The sequence below is a fragment of the Alexandromys fortis genome, unplaced genomic scaffold, assembly GCF_014885135.2.
Source record: "Alexandromys fortis isolate MF-2015 unplaced genomic scaffold, M_Fortis_MF-2015_v1.1 scaffold_4, whole genome shotgun sequence".
NCBI lineage: Eukaryota > Metazoa > Chordata > Mammalia > Rodentia > Cricetidae > Alexandromys > Alexandromys fortis.
In genome coordinates this window covers 811,352-834,641 of record NW_026067944.1, presented here as the reverse complement: position 1 = coordinate 834,641, position 23,290 = coordinate 811,352, and the positions used below count along the sequence as shown (strand labels likewise).

The 23,290-nt window shown below is 40.1% G+C and overlaps 1 protein-coding gene across 7 annotated transcripts in view; it reads left to right on the top strand.

Moving 5' to 3' along the window:
- The window catches only part of Esco1 (establishment of sister chromatid cohesion N-acetyltransferase 1), a 90,384-nt gene that overhangs the window by 53,820 nt on the left and 13,274 nt on the right, over nt 1-23,290 (top strand). For 5 of the 7 annotated variants that reach the window (XM_050148830.1, XM_050148826.1, XM_050148827.1 and 2 more), the window contains 2 exons: nt 12,586-12,675; nt 20,091-20,234. In XM_050148830.1, the coding sequence (XP_050004787.1) occupies nt 12,586-12,675; nt 20,091-20,234 (234 nt within the window). Of the gene's footprint in view, nt 1-11,918; nt 12,041-12,585; nt 12,676-20,090; nt 20,235-21,336; nt 23,284-23,290 lie in introns of those variants that run through there. The other 2 variants (XR_007592951.1, XM_050148831.1) reach the window with 2 other exon arrangements.

Genomic DNA, 23,290 nt, shown 5'->3' with positions numbered 1-23,290 from the left:
GTATTGGTAGCCCAAACAGTTAAATTCATGTTGGAAACGAAAACTGCCATATTACCTATTATCCAGCAGGTGGCGCTGTTGCCAAGTCGCTATGAAAACGGGTTCCTGTTTGAGGGTCTGCCGAAATCCGCCTGTCTCTGCTTCCTAGTGCTGGGATTAAAGGCGTGCACCACCATCGCTTGGCGCCTCGAACTCACAGAGATCTGTCTGCCTCTGCCTCCTGAGTGCTGGGATTAAAGGCGTATGCCACCACTGCCCGGCTGGCCTCAGAGATTGTCCTGCCTCTCTGGATATTATGGGCCTGAAGGCCGAGTGTATCTGGGACTCGACACTGGGGCCTAAGTCACGAACTAAACAAAAAACGGCGTACAGGGAACCATAAACCCAGAATCCAGGGGTAGAGAAGAGTAACCAGCAAGCCGTGTATGCCTCCATGTGACAGAGTCACCCTGAGGGGTTGCAGCTTCTGCAACCGGCAACCGCGTGCTCTGGTTCGCACCACTTAAGAGCTGTACTTGCAAGGGAGATTTAAAAACGATTCAGAAAAGAGTAAACCACGCAGGCAGAGACTACGCGGGCCTGTGGAGTTTAAATCCACGTGGGGAGGCAGATGATAGGGTGCATGGGGACTTGAAGTCAATCTGAAGTGTCTAAAAAAATATAAAGAACGGCAGCAAGAAAAGCCAGTGCGTGATAATTTATATTAAACTGCTGGCTCCACGCACAAGGCACAGGCTACAAGGCCGCCACAAGGCACAGGCCACAAGGCCGCCACAAGGCACAGCGGCTAATGAAGGGAGGGCTAGCGCCAAGCCGAACTTGCGGCCGGCAGCTGAGCGGGGGGAAGGAGAGGTCCTAAAAGCCAACCATTTGGGCGCCAGATGAAGGCGTATGTCACGAATAATGCCACACCAGTTTGGAGTTATGATTAATAGGGTGTTATTTATTTAAATGGGAAAAAACTTACAGATCACGTCCCACACAACAGCCATCTGCACAACCAGGAAGGGAGTGTAGTCTCCAGCGGAGCAGGAAGTGAAGAGAGAGAGCAGAGGAAGTAGCCGCTTTTTTAAAGGGAGAGAGACCACGCTCCAATGGGCTGTTATCACAGCAGCTATTTGTTGGAGGGGCGGAAGGATCTCCCGCAACAGATCTCTGTGAGTTTGAGGCCAGTCTTGTCTACAAGAGCTAGTTCCAGGACAGGTTTCAAAGCTACAGAGAAACCCTGTCTCAAAAAAACCAAATCCTCCTACCCCCCAGAAAAAAGAAAGCATGGGCTGGAGAGATGGCTCAGAGGTTAAGAGCACTGACTAATCTTTGAGAAGACCTGAGTTCAATTTCCATCAGCCACATGGTGGCTCACAACCATTTATAATGAGACTTTATTCCATCTTCTGGCCTGCAGGTGCACATGTAGGCAGAACACTATATACTTAATAAATAAATAAATCTTGAAAAAAATAAAAAGGCCTTTACTTTCTACTTTTCTGTATTTGGAGTTGTGATATTAAAGTGTTAGCTACCTGTATTGTGCATTATAGAATACTTGTTAATCACCTAATTTTATTTAGCGTAAATTTTATGTTTTATGTAAAGAAAGAGAAGTCATTTGGTGTTTGGTTTAATTCATGCTAAATTTACAGTATTTAAGAAGTGGAAGTAAAATTTTTCGCTAGTTAAAACTATTAAAAGTGAAATAGTGGTTGAGTTTGGTGACATGTTTTGATGCCAGCTCTAACTATGCAGAAGATAGGACAATCACTGAGTGTCTAAGGCCAGGCTAGTGTGACTGTGAGTTCTAGGATATCCATGGATGTGAACTGAAACCTTGCCTGGAAAACACCAAAATAAAAAATACAAATAGATAATTTTTTGAATCAGTTAATTACAAACTTTTTTTCTTGTTTTGAGTTACCTGGTTGTCCTGGAACTTACGTTGCAGACCAAGAAGGTCACAAACTCACAGAGATCTATCTACCTGCCTCTGCCTTCTGACTGCTCAATTAGAAACATTGTTTAAAAATTAAACACCTATCAGATGCAACGAGCAACAAGGAACGGCCTGCTCACTTATCTATGTATTTATCACTATCTATCTGTCTGAGATAGGGTCTTACTGTGTGGGACCAGGCTAGCCTGGATCTCAAAAACATTGTTTAAAAAATAAATACATTAGCTAGACTTTAATCCCAGCACTTAGGAGGCAGAGGCTGGCTGATCTTTGTGAGTTTAAGGCCAGCCTGGTCTACAAGAGCTAGTTCCAGAACAGGCTCCAAAGGTATAGAGAGAAGCCCTGTCTTGAGAAATCAAATAACTAACCAAATAAGTAAATACCTATAATAATCAAATACAATGAGAAACGGCTTGTTTATTTTCTTATTTGCCTCATTGATACCATCTTAATAAATGGGTTTTCTCTGACATATTGGGAATTATGAGGACAGAGCATTTAGTGTTTCCGGGAGAAACTCTGACTTGGACCTAGAAACTACTGTTTTCTTGGTGGACTGAGGTATAATAGTTCTTTAAAGTGTGGGGAGTGAGCAGTAATAGCCAGGCAGCCATCAGACACTACCAGAAACTCAGTTTCATTCATCAGGCACTCTCAGAAGATGAAACCACTCTTTGGACTGTGTAATACACCCTGTATGCTTGGGATCCAAGCTTGAAAAAAAAATGAAAAACTAGCAGTTACAGATTTAAGTAATTATTAAGTGATAAGTCAACATTCTGTAAGTATATATCTATTTTTAAAGAGTAGTCAAGTCTCTTTAGGGTATAGACGTGACCAGAAAGCACTGGTTAAAAGAGCTCCTCAGAAGAGAGACTTGTTGTCATTGGTAGAGAAGAGTTTTCAGAACAAACGTAGGAGGGCCAACTGTGGCTGTTACCATATGTCAATCTTGTGGGGTCACGGCCATATCTTTGTGACAGAAGCAAAGGGTGTTTGTAGGTGATGAGATAAGAAAAATATGTGAGATGGTGATATTTGGAATTCTTTTCATCCTTTCAGAGGCTGAAGAATTTTTAGTTCCATGAGTGTTTTTTTTTTTGTCAACATTTTTTTTTATTGAGAAAAGGAAAAGAAAAAAAAGTTTCCGCCTCCTCCCAGCCTCCCATTTCCCTCCCCCTCCTCCCACCCTTCTCTCCCTTCTTCCACTCCATTCCCCCTCCCCCCACTCCTCTCCCCCTCCCTCTCCAATCCAAAGAGCAGTCAGGGTTCCCTGCCCTGTGGAAAGTCCAAGGTCCTCCCCCCTCTGTCCATGTCTAGGAAGGTGAAATCCAAACTGGCTAGGCTCCCACCAAGCCGGAACATGAAGTAGGATCAAAACCCCATGCCATTGCCCTTGGCTTCTCATCAGCCCTCATTGTTCGCCATGATCAGAGAGTCCGGTTTTATCCCATGCTTTTTCAGTCACAGTCCAGCTGGCCTTGGTGAGCTCCCAATTGTCTCAGTGGGTGGGTGCACCCCTCATGGTCCTGACATCCTTGAACCTGTAGAAGAATGAAATTAGACCCATATCTATCACCTTGCACAAAACTCAAGTCCAAATGGATCAAAGACCTCAATATTAGTCCGAACACAATGAACCTGATAGAAGAGAAAGTGGGAAGTACCCTACAACAGATGGGCACAGGAGATCGCTTCCTATGTATAACCCCAGAAGCACAGACACTAAGGGCAACATTGAATAAATGGGACCTACTAAAGCTGAGAAGCTTCTGTAAAGCAAAGGACACTGTCACTAAGACGAAAAAGGCAACCTACTGACTGGGAGAAGATCTTCACCAACCCCGCAACAGACAAAGGTCTGATCTCCAAAATATATAGAGAACTCAAGAAACTAGACTTTAAAATGCTAATTAACCCAATTTTTTTTTTTAAAGGTTTTCAAGACTGGGTTTCTCTGTAGCTTTGAAAACTGTCTGTGAACCAGGCTGGCCTTGAACTCACTGATCACCTTTCTCTGCCTCCTGAGTGCTGGAATTAAAAAAAAAAGCCTGCTTCCCAGCCCTTGTTTTTTGAGATGGGGTTTCTATGTAACAGTCCTGGCTGTCCTGGAACTCACTTTATAGGCCAGGCTTGCCTTGAACTCAGAGATCCTACTTTTGCCTCCCAAGTACTGGAATTAAAGGTGTGCCCTACCATCTTACCACCATAAATGTTATTTTTAAGTCATCTTATTTTGGTGAGATATAGGGAAAGTGATTTCATTGTGGGGTGAGGGCCATAAATAAATAGGCTTAAGGTGTGCGTTGTGTTGAATTAATATAGCATTGATGGATACAGGAATTGTGGGACTGATCACAAGAGGAACTTGGAGTAAAGACTGACAGATTTCCAAACGACTGCAGAACTATGCTGTCCAGCATGGTAACCAGTAAGCCACACGAAATTAAAAATACTGTACCTTAGTCACAGTTGTCAGTACTTAGTTGTTGGTGTACAAAAGAGTTCCATAATAGCCTAGATGTAGTATATTTATTTGGGGGATAAACTCAAAAAAAGGGTAGCAATCCACAGTCTTCTGTGTGTGCTGGGAACTGGAACTGAATCTAGCAGCCAAGAGGCCCATGCACGCTTTTGTCTGCATTTATAGTACATGAGACCATACCCAAAGTGGGCTGGTATCTTAAAGCATATTGGCTGAAGGAGTTCCCCAACACTTAGTTACCACACATTGCTAGAAGTTACTATGTTGGACACTGTAGATACAGAATGTTTTTATCATCACAAAAATTCTCCTAGTGCCACTGATAGTTGACCAAATACATATTGCAGGGAAATCATAATCTAGTGAGACTATAATTTTAACTTGAAAGTTGAATGCCTATGATCGGTGTATTTTGTGTTTATTCTTTGTTTTTATTTTTAAAAAAATTATTTTACATACCAACCCCATTTCCTCCTCCCTTCATTTCTCCGACCACCCACTGCCCTCCTTAACATCCTCCCATCCTTTTCTCAGAGGGGTAAGGCTTCCCTTAGGGAGAGAACAGAGTCAGGCATATAAAGTTGAGGTGGGACCAAGTCCCTACCCCCTGTATCAAGGCTGAGCAAGGTATCCTACCATAGCAAATGCACTCTTAAAAGCCAGTTCATGCTCCCAGGTTAGATACTGGTCCCACTGCTAGGGGGCTTCCCATCAAGAGATCCAAGCACATAATTGTCACCCACATTCAGAGGACCTGGTTCAGTCTCATGCAGGTTACCCAGGTGTCTGCCCAGAGTCTGTGAGCTCCCACAGCTCAGATCAGCTGTTTTTTCTGTAGTTTTCCCCATCATGGTCTTGACCACCCCCTTGCTCAAAAGATCATGATTCTTTCTTCCTCTCTTCAACTGAACTCCAGGAACTGCGCTGTGGGTGTCTGAATCTGCTTCCATCAGTTACTGGATGTAGGTTTTATGATGACAATTTGGGCAGTCACTGATCTGATTACAGGGGAAGGCCCTTTCAGACACCCTCTCCACTATTGCTAGGAGTCTTAACTGGGGTCATTCTGTGGGTTCCTGGCAATTTCTCTAACACCAGGTTTCTCCCTAACCCCATCATGGCTCTCTCTATCAAAATGCCTCTTTTATTGCTCTTCCCCTCTGTTCCTCCCCAACTCATTCTTTTCAGTCCCTCATGTTCCCATCCTCCATCCCCTTCCTTCTAATTCCCTACCAGTTTACCCAGGAGATCTTAACTATTTTTTCTTCCTGGGGTTTTCTATGTCTGTTTCTCTTAGGGTACTTCTTGTTACCTAGCTTCTTTGGGGTTGTTGATTGTAGCCTGTTTATCCTTTGCTTTGTGTCTAATATCCACTTATGAGTGAGTACATGCCATGTTTGTCTTTCTAGGTTTGGGTTACCTCACGCAGGATGTTTTTTTTTCTAGTTCTATCCATTTCCCTGCAAATTTCAAGATGCCATTGATTTTTACTGCTGAGGAGTACTCCATTGTATGACATTTTCTTTATCCATTCTTCCGCAGAGGGGCATATAGGTCATTTTCTTCTGTTTCATTTGCCTTGGGATGTTCAGGTCTTGCTGTTTTAGAATCACTAGTTTCTTTTTTTTTTTTTTTTTTTTTTTTTTTTTTTTTTTTTTTTTTTTTTTTTTGGATTTTTCGAGACAGGGTTTCTCCATAGCTTTTTGGTTCCTGTCCTGGAACTAGATCTTGTATACCAGGCTGGCCTTGAACTCACAGAGATCCGCCTGCCTCTGCTGGGATTAAAGGCATGCAGCACCACCGCCCTGCAGAATCACTAGTTTCTATTGCCTCCAAACTACACTTTATGTTGTTGAATGTGTTATTACATTGTTGTCTACCCATCTCTTCCTCCTGTCGGTGTAGATGGAGCCTGTGCTTCTAAGGCCTCTCTTCCTCCATGTGCAGGTGGGGTCTGTGGTTCTGGTGGTCATTTTTTCTCCAGGTGCAGATGGTGCCTGTAACTTCAGTGATCACTGATGTTAGATTAGAGAGGATGCATGGTCACTAGGGTTGCCATAGATGAGGGTGGAGCACAGGATGTGCCTTTGGGGGTTACGGCCTAGAGAGCAGGGCTGTCCAATTGGGAGCTTTTCCGATTGTGTGTAGGTGGGGTGTGTGACTCCTATGGTTTCTGATGCAGGATATGGTTGGAGGGGGATGCAGAGCTGCTCACTCTTTTGAAAGATGACTAGGAAGTAGAGAGTAATGTTAGGTGAAGGAAAATTGAATAGAGCAGAAGTCAAGGGTTTTTTTCCAGTTTTATGTTTATTATTTTTAATTAGGTGTGTTAATGTGCCCTCTCAGACCAGAGGCATTGGATCTCCCGGAACTGGAGTTGCAGGTGGTTGTGAACCAGCCAGTTTTGACTAATTGGAACTGAATTCTGGGCCTCCGCAATAGCAAAGATTGGTCATACTCAGCAAGCCATCCACATTCAGCCCAGCAGAGTAGAGATCTCAAGCGTTTGGGAATGGGAAAGGAATCATGCTCAAAGCAATGGTTAGGGTTATTGTTGTTATGATGAAACACCATGATCAAAGCAACTCAGGGAAGACAGGGTTTATTTCACTCACAGTTCCGTGTAACAGCTCATCATCAAAAACAGTGAGGACAGGAACTCAAGCAGCACAGGAACCTAGAGACATGAAGGGGAGCTTACTCATCGTGGCTTGCTCAGCTTGTTTTCCTATAACCCAGAACCACCAGCCAAGGATGACAGCACCCACAATGGATTAGACCCTCCCTCATCAATCACTTTATTTATTTGGATTTATAAATATTTTAATATCTTGTATTTAATAATGTCTAATATTGTGTTTAATTTATTTAATAATACATCATTAAAACTATTTAATAATGATTTATATAATGTATAAATATGGTCATTTTAATTAATTAATTAAATATATAATTTATGTAATATAGAAATCATTGTAAGATAATGCCCTTCAGTGGATTGTATGGAAGCATTTTCTCAATCTAGGTTCCTTTCCTTTAGGTAGCTCTAGCTTGTGTTGAATTGACATAAAACTACCCGACATAATTGACCCCTTGTCAACTTGACATGCAAGGACCCCACTGTTAAGCCACAACTTCTTCTTGTCATCCCAAGAGTACACATTAAAAAGATATCACAATACAAAACATTTTACAAACTTAAATTTCACAGCTTTCCATAGTCACTTTCAAAGTTGTCTCTAAAAATATCTAGATTCAGTCTGTGTTAAATTTATATATTATATGTCTATATATTGTAAGTCTGTCCTTGGACTTTCAGCCATGTTCTTGTCACTCAGGTTTTTATTACAGGTATGAACTGTTATGCCTGACAAATTTTATGCTGCTATAATTCACGAACCTTTGAGTTGGTGGAATGGTAGCAAGTTGTAGCTTATCTAGTCTCAAAATAAAACTCACACGTGTTCTTGTTGTGTTTCCTCTATACTAGAAGTAGTACCACTCTGTTTATCTTCCCAAGTTAAAAACATCATAGTAATCTTTAAGGTTTATTTTGTAATAAATATTTTAAGTTTTCTATTGTTTTAACTTTTAAGATATATTTTGGATGAATGAGTGTTTGCCTGTATGAATGTCAGTGAATCAGATCTATGCCTGATGTCCATGGGTACCCAGAAGAAGGCATTGGCTCCCCTGGTACTGGAGTTACAGATGGTTGTGAGCTACCATGTAGGTGCTGGGAAACAAATCCAGGGCCTCTGTAAGAACAAGTGCTCTTAACTGCTGAGTTCTCTCTCTATCCCCATTTAAATTTTATTTTTTATTGCATTCCTTTAGGTTATCTCTTTTTTAAAACATTTATTTATTGTGTATACAACATTGTGCCTCCATATATGCCCACACACCAGCAGAGGGCACCAGATCTCATTACAGATGGTTGTGAGCCACCATGTGGTTGCTGGAAGTTGAATTCAGGACCTCTGGAAGAGCAGCCAGTGCTCTTAATCTCTCCAGCCCCCAAAGGTCATCTTTTAGGAAATCTCACCTTCCAAACAGACCCCAAGAGCTTCCATTTGTGTTAATGCCAATTCTCCCATTCCACAGCAGGCTGTCACAATTTTTTTCATGCAGCTTTTTTTTTTTAAGTTATAAACTGATTTTGGCCCATTAGCTCAGGCTTTGTGTTAGCTCTTAGAACATATATTAGCCCATTATTCTTAACTATGTTAGCCACATGACTCGGTACCTTTTTCAGCGGGGCAGGTCACATCTTCCTTCTTCAGTGTCCGGACAGGACTGGGGGAAGAACTTCCTTCTTCCCGGAATACTCCTGTTCTCATTGCCCTGCCTCTACTTTCTGTCTGGTTGTCCTGCCTATACTTTCTGCCTGGCTACTGGCCAATCAGAGTTTATTTAAAACATAATTGACAGAATGCAGAATTGTCCCATACCACTTCCTCCGTTTTTAAACAAAGGAAAATATCCATAGTCCAGTTTTGGGGAATGTGGGCGTAGTATTCCAGGCTACTTGCTGTTGGTTGGGGACGCTGATAATCTTATGGGGACCTAAAGAAAATTTTGAATTATGATCAAGTCCTGACTTAAGTATCCTGTGAGTCTTGGTCATCTCATGCAGCACTCTTGAATCTGTTCTGGATGTAGAACTCTGACATCTGGGCCATCTGTTCCTACCAGAGATTTCTCAGGTGATTATTCTTAACTCAGAATGAATCCATAGCCTCTTATTTCCTGTGGAAACAAAAGCAAAATCTCTTCTCCAAAATAACATACCTTTTGACTTGAATTTTGAAGCCAAGGTATTTTCAAAATACCTATTTTGGATTAATTTAGCAGCATTTATAAACAAATATCTTTTTGCAGCTGTTGTTCCTTTCTCAGCATTCAAACAATTCAAAGAGATCATATTAACATACAGTATTCAGATTCTCTGTGTATTTTTCATTGTTATGTGGCTTTATATTAACCTCTATTTTATTTTTACTTTTACTTTTTGAGGCAGGTTCTCTGTATATCTTTGGCTGTCCTGGAACTCCCTCTGTAGACCAGGCTGTCTTTGAACTCACAGAGATCCACCTGCTTCTGCCTCCCAAGTGCTGGGATTAAAGGTGTGTACTACCACACTGAACTACTCTCTCTTTTTTTTATTTTAAGGACTTTAACCTTTTTCTTTTTCAAGCCAGCATATATTTTTAACACACAGTAAACCATTTAGAAATTTTTTTTTGAATCTCTCTTTACTGTATATCTCTTTCTGACTACACGAGTCTTTAATTTACCAAGCAATATGGGTAGGATTAAAGCCGTGGCTTTGATGTCTGGATCCAGCCCATTCCTTAGCTTTCTGCAATTCCAGCCTCATCTGGAGGTATTGGCTGAAGCCATGTTTATTGCCACAACTCTATTTCATTTCAAGGTCCCTGCTAAATCAGGAAGCCTCTCTTAAATGAGAGCGCTTGCTTGCCTCTAGCAAGCAGAGCAGACCAAAGAAATTGCTGCTACCAAGAAGCGATGCTCTACTCTATTCTTTTCTGTCTAGAATTATTTCCAAAGCTCTCTCAGGTTTTATGTGGATGCAGTTGTCCACGTGGGCACCATTCTGTTAACATGAGTGCCTGCTTGTTGGGTTTTTTTCCTGCCCGGTTCCTGCAGCCGTTTAGCCCTAAGGAAAATCACACAGAGGTCTCCATAAGTTATAAGCTGATTTTGGCCCATTAGCTCAGGCTTTGTATTAGTTCTTATAACATATATTAACCCATTATTCTTATCTACGTTAGCCACATGGCTTGGTACCTTTTTCAGCGGGGTAGGTCACATCTTCCTTCTTCATTGTCTGGACAGAACTGATTATGCAGTTTTCTTCTAACCATGCCAGTACTTCCATTTTTTATTTGTCCTGTTTTGTTTTTCTATGGCCCATTCATTCTCCATGGCATAAATGGTTGTGTGTACTCCCCACCCCCAACAGTATAACAATCTTCTCTGTCCTGGAACTCATTCTGTAGACTAGGCTGACCCCAAACTCAGAGATCTGCCTGCCTGGTCCTCATGAGATCTGGGAATAAAGCATGCCCCTCCATGCCTGGCGTCAGTGAACTGTTGTAGTTGTTGTTGGTGTGTCTATCACTGAGTGTTTAGAAATCCAAATTAAACGGGTGGTGGTGGCAAACACCTTTAATCTCCCCCTCCCCCACACCTGTTTTGGAGGCCAAGGCTGGCAAATCTCTGTGTTTGAATTCCAGGATGACCAGGGCTACAGAGAAACCCTATCTTGGAAAAAAATTATTCAAACTGTGCTAGGGGTGAAGTTTCATAAGGAAACATTTACTTAGCATGCTATCAGTTCTAGTTTCATTTCTCATCACAGACAGACAAGGGATTTCATGAGAAATGCAAATCAAATGTAAAATATGGCTGGGCTGTGGTTGTGCATACTTTAATCCCAGAACTCAGAAGGTAGAGGCAGGTGGATTTCTATGAGTTTGAGGCCAACCTGATCTATGGAGTGAGTTCCAGAACATCCAGATCTCATTATATATTGTTATGAGCCACCATGTGGTTGCTGGGAATTGAACTCAGGACCTATGGAAGAGCAGTCAGGGTTCTTAACCTCTGAGCCTTCTCTCTAGCCCCCTAAGTTTTTTATTTTTATAGGTGTTATCTTTTATGCCTTTAAAAATGGTTAACCTTATGTTCAAATATGTATGATTCTGATTGATCTTTTTATTATTCTGATACATTAATCTTTAAAAAGTCAAATTTATTTATTTTACTTTGTGTATGAGTGTTTTGCTTGTATGTATGTATGTGTGCAACCATGTGCCTGCCTGTTAGTTCTCTTAGATTTGAAGTTACAGGTAGTTGTGAGCCATTATGGTTGCTGGGAATCGAACCTGTGTCCTCTGCAAGAACAACAGGTGCTCTTATCTGCTGAGCCGTTTCTCCAGCCTGAATCTTAATCTCGAAATAATTGTTCCATCCCTAGTTCATATCAATCCTTGAATTTTACTTGTCCTTGAAGTTAAGCAGATGGTGAATTTTAAATGTTTTGTTCCGTGATCTTAGGTATTCTGATCTTTATTAGTAGAAATTTTGTTTCTAACTAAGATCCTGCTCCCATTTCATAAAAAAACAAAAACAAAACAAAAAGATAACTTAGAAAATCAGTTTCCATCTTTTCAGACTTACCATGGTATATCAAAAAATAGCCTTTTTCTTTATTGAGCTTTTATATTTTTAGAAGCGATCTTAGAAAAGAACTTTTCCCTAAGCATAATTGCAAATTGCTTTTAAAAAGGCTTTTAAAAGTAAAATTGGTTGGGTAAGACAAATGGAACAACTAGTTAAAGCTCATTCTTTCTGTAATTATTTTGAACTTCAGAGTTCCTAGTTTTAACCTGGTTCAGTCCCATCTTACTAGATTTAAGTGGCTTTTGTTTTGTTTTGTTTTGTTTTTTCATGCAGGTTCTGCTCATTAATCACCACGAGTGTGGATCTGAAGAAGAGTTTATTACCTCTTTTTTTGAGTATGTTTAACTTCAGATACACACAACGTAGCCTCTCCTTCCCTATTAGATTCTTAGAAGGTAGTTATATTTTTTTATAGTCTCCTTCTTGTGGTTTTGATAGTTGTGAACAATAAGAGTAAAAGCTATTCTTTCATTCTGGGCTACTGCATGCTAATCAGTTCACCTGGAACCTCCTGGAGGTCTTTGGCATGCCATTCATAAATATGAGTGTTAATTTGTGGAGGTAACCATGTTCCAAATAAATCTAAGAGTTGAGTTCTTTTGTCCAGAGTCTGGGAGAGTTACCCTTTCTGGTCTGGGGATCCACTGACTTTAAGGGGTTTGATTGTTTTTTGGTATGTGATTTTCAGAATTTGTTATGATGGGAAATGATAAATTAGAAATTTTGTGGTATGACATCTCTCTGAACAAGCATTAGAAATTAGCTTGTATTCAATATGTTGTAAACTTAGCAAAGCAGATGACTGATCACGCCTTATTAGTTAATCAATTAATGGACATGTATTTTTCAGTTTTGCAATTTTTAGACAAGTAGGGGTCCTTTTTGTCTTGTACATGAATGAATAAAGTATAATACATAAAATATATTCTTTTATATCTAGGGCTGGAAAAAAGAAAGAATTCTGGCTGAATATCCTGATGGTAGGATAATAATGGTTCTTCCCGAAGATCCAAAGTATGCCCTGAAAAAGGTAAATTTTCAGTGATATTTCATGCAGAAAATTTGGACTTAAGGTTAAGAGAATAATACATTGCAGGCTTTGTACATTAAACACCAATTATAAAAACAAGAAATAAGCATTTAAAGAGTATAGCCGACCTGAAGAAAAAAATTAACACAGCTCATTTGTGAAAGTATGCTCAATCTTACTACGTAAACATATGTGAGGCAGATTGAGTACCAACCCATTGAGTGAGTACCTGGAAGGCATGCATATGCCTTAAGTATTCCATAGCTTTTACTTTAGTGAAAAATGAATTAGGTAATGAAGCATAGCATCTTTTGTTATACAAGGTGTTTTGAAAGGGGTGATGGCATAAACTTACTTGTGAATCTCTGAGTTCAGTCACCATTAGTGGAAAAGAAAACAACATTACATTTATAAATAATAGACTTAGTATTGTTGTTTTTTGTCTCTCACATTACTTTTTTCTTTTACAGAAAGTTCTTAATGTGGGTATGAGTTTTATTTATCTAAAAACCTAGTTGCATTCTAGTATGTGTCCAAAAATGTCTAGAACCACAAGGGAATTAATTTATTTGCTATATTTTCTTTAGATTTACAATTGGACATCTTTAAATCTAAGATTATGTCACCTGAAAGGGAGGCTAAGGAAACACCTATTATTTGAAAATATAGCTAATGTCCATATATTTATATAGCTCTACATTTTTCTCTGCTCCCCTCCCTACGTCTCTCCTTCCCTCTTCAGTCCTCCCCCAGGGTCCCCTTGCTCCCAATTTACTCAGGAGATCTTATCTTTTTGTATTGTCTACTTCCCAAGTAGATTAGATCTATGTAAGTCTCCATTAGTGTCTGCATTGTTGTCTAAGTTCTCTGGGATTGTGGTTTGTAGTCTGGCTTTCTTTGCTTTATGTTTAAAAACCACCTGTGAGTGAGTACATGTGATAATTGTCTTTCTGTGTCTGGGTTTCTGGGTTACTTCACTCAAAATAATGTTTTCTAGCTCCATCCATTTTCCTGCAAAATTCAAGCTGTCGTTATTTTTTTCTGCTATGTAGTACTCCATTGTGTAAATGTACCACATTTTCCTTATCCATTCTTTGGTTGAGAGGCATTTAGGTTGTTTCCAGGTTCTGTCTATGACAAGCTATGAACATAGTTGATCACATGTCCTTGTGGCACGATTGAGCATCCTTTGGATATATACCAAAAAGTGGTATTGCTGGGTCTTGAGGAAGGTTGTTTCCTAATTTTCTGAGAATTCACCATACTGATATCCAAAGGGGCTGTACCAACTTGCACTCCCACCAGCAATGCAAGAGTGTTTCTTTTACCCCACATCCTCTCCAGCATAAGTTGTCATCAGGGTTTTTGATCTTGGCCATTCTTACAGGTGTAAGATGGAATCTCAGAGTTGTTTTGATTTGCATTTCTCTGATGACTAAGGATGTTGAACATTTCCTTAAGTGTCTTTCAGCCATTTTAGATTCCCCTGTTGAGAGTTCTCTGTTTAGGTCTGTACACTCCATTTTTTTTTATTAGATTATGTGATCTTTTGGTGTCCAATTTCTTGAGTTCTTTGTATATTTTGGAGACCAGACCTCTGTCTGTTGTGGGTTTAGTGAAGATCTTTTCCCATTCTGTAGGCTGTGGTTTTGTCTTGTTCACTGTGTCCTTTGCTTTACAGAAGCTTTTCAGTTTTAGGAGGTCCCATTTATTAATTGTTTCTCTCAGTGTCTGTGCAGCTTGGGGTGATATTTAGGAAGTGATTCCCTGTGCCAATGCGTTCAAGTGTGCTTCTCACTTTCTCTTATATAAGGTTCAGTGTAGCTGGCTTTATGTTGAGGTCTTTGATCCATTTGGACTTGAGTTTTGTGCATGGTAATAGATATGGGTGTATTTTTAATTTTCTCCATGTTTATATCCAGTTATGCCAGCATCACTTGTTAAATATGCTTTCTTTTTTCCATTTGATATTTTTTTTTTGCTTCTTTATCAAAAATCAGGTGTTTGAAGATGTGTGGATTGATATCTGAGTCTTCTATTCGGTTCCATTGGTCTTCCTGTCTGTTTTTATGTCAATACGAGGCTATTTTTAGTACTGTAGCTCTGTAGTAGAGTTTGAAGTCAGCGATTGTGATGGCTCCAGAAGTTCTTTTATTGTACAGGATTGTTTTGGTTATCTTGGGTTTTTTGCTTTTCCATATGAAGTTGAGTACCATTCTTTTGAGGTCTGTGAAGAATTTTGCTGGGATTTTGATAGGCATTGTGTTGAATCTGTATAGCTAATGCTTTGATATAGGGAGTTTATTCTATGGCTCTTTATGTCTTTAAATCACTTACCTAATAAGACAGTTGCAGACACCAGATTAGCCCTTAATGATACATAGAATGGCATAAAGCATGTTCAGTTTGTCCTGTATTTAAAACATTTATCTTTGTACAAAGACAAATGTTTGTAGAGTTATTGAGTAATGGAAATTCAAATATAAAAAATCATTCAAGATGCAGAGTAGAAATTTTGTTACAGTACCTTATATGACAGACTGCTTACTAAGAATCATCTTACTGACTACTCATTTGTTCAATTCAGCTTTTCAGGGAAAGCCTACAAGCAGTTCTATTACTCGTTAGTAACAATAACTTTAAAAGTAAAACAGAAAGAATTGTTAGCAAACTGCTTGTAAGAATAATTATGGATGTGTTGTAGGGGGTCATTTGTTCGTTTCTCGGCCGTCCAGGCTCCCGAAATAACCACACAGAAACTATATTAAATCACTGATTGACCCATTAGCTCTAGCTTCTTATTGGCTAACTAAACTAAACTAGCCCATTTCCATTAATCTGTGTATCGCCACAAGGCTGTGGCTTACCAGGTAAAGTTCTGGCATGCATCTCCAGAGGGGCTACATGGCTTCTCCCTACTCTACCTTACTTTTCCCAGCATTCAGTTTAGTTTTCCCCGCCTAGTTCTACTCTATCCTATCAGGCCAAGCCAGTTTCTTTATTCATTAATGCTAATCACAGCATATAGAGGGGAATCCTACATTACCACCTCTTTTCTGTTATGTAATAACAGAAAAAGGTTTTAACTTTAACATAGTAAAATTACATATAACAAAACAGGTATCGAGCAAGAATTACAGTTACAGTATTTATATCTGCTTTATCTATTATTATTATCTATTCTTCAATTCAATCAAAGACTCCAGAAGGATATAATATTACCTGATTAAACAGGAAGTGGATTGTAAGCAACCTCCAAAACTCTAGAAATGACAGAGACGTCTCACTGCCTGGACAGTCACCCAGAGTTTTTCTGTATCATTGGAGTATCCATCTTCGGCCGATAGGCCCATAGTATCCAGCAGATTTTTCCACAAAGCAGGAAATTTCAAAAGCAGTTCTGCCCATATTGGCAGTTTGTCAGTCACTTTCTTCTGTGTCCTACAGAATGTCTAGCAGACTCTTTCATGAAGCAGGAACCCTGAAAGATCATCTCACCAAGTTCAGCAGTCATTTCTCTGTGGGTCCTGCTTGTCCAGTTCATAGAGCACACCATCAAGCAGTCCAGGCAAGAGCAGTTCCTTGCCCACTTGGCTATCCAACTCCATAAGGAGCCTCTTCAGTGCCCATCATGCTCTTGAAGTACATTGGTGCTTCTAGGAGCAGATGTGTCTCATTGTCATGAAAAGTCTTAAGTTCTTAAACATTTAAATGTCATATTCTGAACTCCTTGAAAGGTTTGAAGAATGCCTATCTATCTGAAATATATCTCTGTACCTCTAGAAAAATCTAACATGACTGACTACAAGCTTGACTATTATAGATGATTATCTATTAACCTATATTTCTTAATTATATATTGCATTCTTATTTTTGGGGAGGTGTTGAGACAGGGTTTCTCTGTGTTGCCCTGGCTGTTTTGGAACTAGCTCTTGTAGACCAGGCTGTCCTCGAACTCAGAGGACAGCCTACCTCGCCTCCCAAGTGCTGGGATTAAAGGTGTACACCACCACCACCTGGCACATTACATTTTTAAATGAGCTACACAAACACAATACCTTAATCAAGAGCAGAAGTATTTATATACAGTATAACAAACTTGACCTTAAATTTGTATCAAAAACCAAGATCCATACCAATGCAAAGCATTGATCTCTATAGCATATCCCCCTTTAAATGTAAACAAACCTTTATAAACAATATTTGGGAATTTGGGCATAGTTTTTTCCATACTGCTTCCTGCTTTTTGTTGGCAAAGTAATTTTGGGGGCTGTTTATCGGAGACCTTTCAGGGGGTTTTGGTCCATCAAACCACATTAGTCTGGAAGGATTTCACAGGTACTCATCCTCTGTGGTAACAAAAGAAGAGCCTCTTTTCTAAAGCAACATATCCTTAGACCCAAATTTTGAAGACAAAATACCTTTAAAGTAGATATGTTGGTTACTTAGCTCCTTTATAAATCAAAAAATTCAAAACACAATAATATACATAATATAGACACTCTGTATATTCCATCTTTTTTTAAAAAAATATTTGTTTACTTATTATGTATACAATATTGTCTGTGTGTATGCCTGCTGGCCAGAAGAGGGCACCAGAGCTCATTACAGATGGTTGTGAGCCACCATGTGGTTGCTGGGAATTGAACTCAGGACCCTTGGAAGAGCAGGCAATGCTCTTAACCGCTGAGCCATCTCTCCAGCCCTATATACTGTGTATTCCATCTTTATGTGACTTGTTTTTACTTTATTACTTTTTAATATTTATTATCTTACTCCTTTAATCTATGACTGTCTGTACTCTGTCTCTCTAAAGACTTTGTTTTGTTTTTTTGGCATTAGCTTGGCGGTGGTTGCGCACGCCTTTAATCCCAGCACTTGGGAGGCAGAGGCAGGCGGATCTCTGTGAGTTCGAGACCAGCCTGGTCTACAAAGAGCTAGTTCCAGGACAGGCTTCAAAACCCCAGAGAAACAGGCTTTAAAACCACAGAGAAACCCTGTCTCAAAAAAAAAAAAAACCCATTTTTTAAAATGTTATTTATTATGTATACAATATTCTGTCTGTGTGTATGCCTGTGCAGGCCAGAAGAGGGCACCAGACCTCATTACAGATGGTTGTGAGCCACCATGTGGTTGCTGGGAATTGAACTCAGGACCTTTGGAAGAGCAGGCAATGCTCTTAACCTCTAACTCTTTATACTCTTTCTTCTCTCTCCCAAGCCTACGTACATTTATCCAACATTATGACTTGTTTAGAGTTCTTTTATGTCTGAATCTGTTCTATTGTGTATCTGTAATTCTTTTTTTGTCCAGGAGCACTTCTTAAAATGTGAAGTGCTTCTGTAGCTGCTTTATCTTTTGGCTCTGTCCAGTCCAACATGTCGGGGCGGAGGTCTGTTTAGTTAGTGCAAGCCGTGCTCACAGCCCCATTTTCAGACACACAGTGGGTCTATGTTGCCATTAATCAAGTTGTAGCACTCTGGTCACAAACCCCATTCAGACGTTCCATAGCCAATCCTCATCAGAGTTTGTACTGGCAGCACTGCCCAGGAAAGTCGCCATTTCAAACCCGTGTGACTTTTTTTTCTGCTATGGCTGAATTAGGAAAACCTCACTTAAAAGGAGCTGTGGCACCTGCCAGCAAAATGCTCGCTACCTAGAAGCTGTGTTTAACTCTCTTTTTTTCCTTTCTAGAATGACTTTTTAAGCTTTCTCACGTTTTACATGGGTTTAGTCAACCATGTTGTGCACCAATTTGTAGTAGCAGCCCTCTTGTTTGTTCCCAGCTGCTCAGCTCTGAAGTAATCACTCAGGAACCATATTATTTGCAATATTCTTTGGCCCATAGCTCAGACATATTTCTGTCTCTTATATCCTAAACTAGCCCATCTCCATTAATCTATGTATCGCCACGAGGCTTGGTAAAGTTCCTGCATCTTTCTCCAGCGGAGCTACATGGCTTCTCCCTATTTCACCATCCTTTTTCCAGCATTCAGTTTAGTTTTCCCCAGAATCAAATGTCTCTAGATGCTCTTATAAAATAGAAAATTTTAGAAATTATGAGGGGGTGAGTTTTTATCGTTGACTAAGGGATGCACAATCTGGTATGTACAAGAAGCAAGAATATGAACCACTCTAGAGGTTATTTGCACTTTAGGTTCAGTGACATGAATGGTTATTAGATGAAACATTTGCAACATTGTGTGCCCCATCCCTGCCCCCAGATGGGGTCTCACTGGCCAGCCTGGTTGACCTGGAACTTGCTTTTTAATTTAGACCAGGCTGGGCCCAGACTAACAGAAATTTGTCTCCCTTGCAAATGCTGGGATTAAAGGGATAAGCCATCAACCTGGCAATTTATGTTCTTTAAACTGGAGAGGGAATTAGTGTGCACGTCCTTGTGAATTTTTGTGATTTTTTTCTTTTGGGTTTTTTGATATAGCGCTTCTCTGTGTAGTTTTGGAGCCTGTCCTAGAACTTGCTCTGTAGACCAGGCTGGCCTTGAACTCATAGAGTTCTGCTTGTCTCTGCCTCCCTAGTGCTGGGATTAAAGCCATGTACCACCACCACCCGTCTCATAATTGTTATTTTTTTTTTTTAGTGCCTACAACTTGGTAGCTTGAACTTGGAAGAAGCATTTTGATGCCATGTTAATGTTTGGGGTTCAGACCTCTGCTCCGTGATATTCTAGATGTTTAGTGTTTGACATAAATTATGTCACTTTTGAGTTTGTTTCTTCCACATGCAAAATGAAGAACTATAATACTCCAAGGGATATTGGATTGAAATGACTATAGTTCTTATTGTGTCTCACTTTTAGATGCTTGCCAGATAGTGAACATGAATTTCTTTCTTCTGTTCCCTTCATTTTACTGTTGAGAGTTCTAACTAAAGCTTGGGGTGGACAGTATCTTGCTGGCTAAGATTCAGTGTGCTCTAGCCATTTACACACATTGTGCTCCTCCTGAGAAAGTCTCAGTGCTCTTACATGCTTAGTGCTGCACTCCTGCTCACCCTTGTTTCCGAGACCGCTAGGGTTGGCAACACCTCTGTGCCTTCCCTCTTTCTACCAAGTTGCTTCCAGTGCTTAAAGACCAGTGAGTTAATAATCAGTACAGACATGTAGAAGAGTTCCAGCCTTTTAATTATAATGTATGGTGGCATACGCCCATGATTTCAGTATTCAGGAGACTGAGGCAGAACAATCGCCACTAGTTCAAGGCCAGCTTGGGCTACTTATTGAGCACCAGGACAGCCAGAAGTACATAACAGAATTAACAGGACTTCTGTCTCAAAAACTCCTTAGGGAGTATTTGGTTAGGAATAATATATTCATCTTATTGAATGGGTTTTTTTTTAAACCTGTATACAATGTTTTCTTTGTTTTAAAAAACGTCTTGTTCTTTACTTGGCAGGTTGATGAAATTAGAGAGATGGTTGACAACGATTTGGGTTTCCAACAGGCTCCATTAATGTGCTATTCCAGAACTAAAACACTTCTCTTTATTTCTAATGACAAAAAAGTAGTCGGCTGCTTGATTGCAGAACACATCCAGTGGGTAAGTAACTTCTAAAGAGTACTTAGAAATAGTTTGATATCTAAATTAGCTTATTACTATGGAACACTAAATAATATCCTAATAAATCTATCTACATTTCAGATAAAGATAGAATGTAAAGTTATGTCTTGTGCAGGAATTGATTTTTCTTTTCTTTTTTTGAGACATAGTCTCTCTATGTAATACTGCCTGGCCTGGATATCACTATGTAGCTCAGGCTGTCCTCAAATTTGGAATCCTCCTGAGTGCTGGAATTACAGTTATATACCACCACACCCTGGTGGGAATTAGTCTGTCTTCTTTCCCTTCTTCCCAGGGTCTCAGTGTGTAGCCTGAATTCAGAGACCCCCCTGCTTTGTCCGAGTACTAGAATTAATGGTGTGCAAACCATACTTGGCAGGAATTCGTTTTTCAAATCAGTGAGATGGAAGGTATAGAATTAAGAGTACTCTTAGAGCTTCAGAGGTTTTGTGCTATATACTAATACCTCTCTCAGTTGATCCTCCTAGCACTTGAGTTAAAGGGGGCTAGGCAAGGTAGGCTCTCACATAGTCCTACCTTGAAGTTGCTCAGTAGCTGAGGTTGTTCTCTGCTGCCCCCTCCTGAGTGCTGGGATTACAGTTGTATGCCCAGCTCATCACCTACTTTTATCAAAAAAAAATTTTTTTTGAGACAGTGTCTGACTATGTAACCCTGGCTGTCTTCGAACTCACTATATAGATCAGGCTGGCTTCAGACTCAGAGAGAGGCTCCCTGAGATTGGTAGCATGTGCTACCATGCCTGGCTGTTTTTGTAAATACAATTTTATTTTATTTTATTTTATTTTTTTATTTATTTATTTTTGTTTTTTTGAGACAGGGTTTCTCTGTGGTTTTGGAGCCTGTCCTGGAACTAGTTCTTGTAGACCAGGCTGGTCTCTAACTCACAGAGATCTGCCTGCCTCTGCCTCGAGTGCTGGGATTAAAGGCGTGCGCCACCACCGCCCGGCTGTAAATACAATTTTATTGTAATCCTGCCACACTCATTTGTTCTCTCTCTCTCTCTCTCTCTCTCTCTCTCTCTCTCTCTCTCTATGGGATAATACTCTTATACACTGTAAAGATTTGTCACTCATATTAGTTTAATAAAATGCTGAGTGGCCAGTAGTCAGGCAGGAGGCAGGTAGGTGGGGCAACCAGACTAGGAGAATTCTGGGAAGAGGAAAGGCAGAGATGCAGTCCCCAGCCAGATGCAGAGGAAGCAGGATGAGAATGCCTTACTGAGAAAAGGTGCCAAGCCACGTGGCTAAACATAGATAAGAACTGTGGGTTAATTTAAGTTGTAAGAGCTAGTTAGTAATAAGTATGAGCTAATAGGCCAAACAGTTTATAGTTAATAATAAGCCTCTCTATGTTTCTTTGGGACTGAATGGCTGTGGGACCAGGCAGGACAGAAACTTTCTTTTGGTTTTTCAAGGCAGGATTTTTCTGTGTAACAGCTCTAGCTGTCATGGAACTCACTTTGTAGACCAGACTGACCTTGAACTCATAGAGATTTGCCTGCCTGCCTCTGCTTCCTAATGCTGGAATTAAAGGCATGGGCCAGCTTGAGTATTTTGCCTTCATGCATGATCCTATTCTTTGTGTGTGCCTGGTGCCTGTGGAGTTCGGAAGAGGGTACAGATAGTAAGCCACCATTTGGATTTTGGACCTGAACTCAAGTCCCCTGCAAGACCAGCTCAACCATTGAGCCGTCTGTCACGTTCTTTTGAAACAAAGTCTCTTTATTGCATTGGCTAGCCTGGATCTCAAAGAATCTTCCTGCCTCTGCCTTCCAGTTGTTGGGATTGAAGACATGTATCACTCTTAAATTTTGTTTTCTAGTTTTATTTTAAGTTTTATCTTTGTCTTATTAGGAGATTGGTCATGTCCTTTTTGACAATAATGTGTATATATGTTTACAGTTACTTACTGAGATCAGAGGGGCTGGAGAGATGGCTCAGCCGTTAAGAGCATTGCCTGCTCTTTCAAAGGTCCTGAGTTCAATTCCCAGTAACCACATGGTGGCTCACAACCATCTGTAATGAGGTCTGTTGCCCTCTTCTGGCCTTCAGGCATACATGAAGACAGAATATTGTATACATAATAAATAAATATTTTAAAAAAGCGATCAGAGCATCTCGATAAATCAAAGGAAACGTTTTTTTTTTTAAAAATAGATTTATTTTATGTGTATGTATGCTCTATCTGCATGTACGAATTTATGTCAGAAGGGAACATCAGATCTCACTATAGATGGTGTGAGCTACCAAGTGGTTGCTGGGAATTGAACTTAGGACCAGTGCTCTAAACCGCTAAGCTGTCAGAAAAGGCTTTCTTGATTTCCCTTCTCTTCCTGTTCTTAGTTCTTGTGTGGTGGTGAATTGTGCAGTATAGGAACAGTCACTATGACTATTGAGCTCAGAATATGTTCTTCTCTTCCTTTCCTCCCCTCCCTTTTTTTTTCCTTTGGTTTGGTTTTGTGAGGCAGCTTTTCTCTGGTGTAGCTTTGGATTCTGTCCTGGAACTTGCTCTGTAGACAAGGCTGCCCTTGAACTCTCAGAGATCTGCCCATCTCTGCCTCCTGAGTGCTGGGATTAAAGTTGTGCACTACCAATGCCCGGCTGTTTTTGTTTGTTTTGTTTGTTTGTTTGGTTTTTGGCTATCCTAGAACTCACTATGTAGACTAGGCTGGCCTCCAATTTACAGAGATCTGCCTGCCTCTGCCTCCCTAGTGCTGGGATTAAAGACCTGTGCCACAATTGCCTGGTTTAACATGTACTTTTGCTGCTTAGAAAGCAGATGGTAGAGAAAAACACATTCCATTCTTGTGTTCACTTTGGATGGCAAAATCCTTGTTAAATGACTCAAAATGATTAGTGGTAGATATACTTAATTATGTTATTATGGGTTGAGTCAGAATGGAAGTAAACCCAGATTGTTAAGTGATCTGCTAGTTTGTTAAGCAGGCAGACCTCAGCCAGATTTACACTAGACAACTGCCACCTTTATTTTCCTTGCCATTTTTGACATTTATA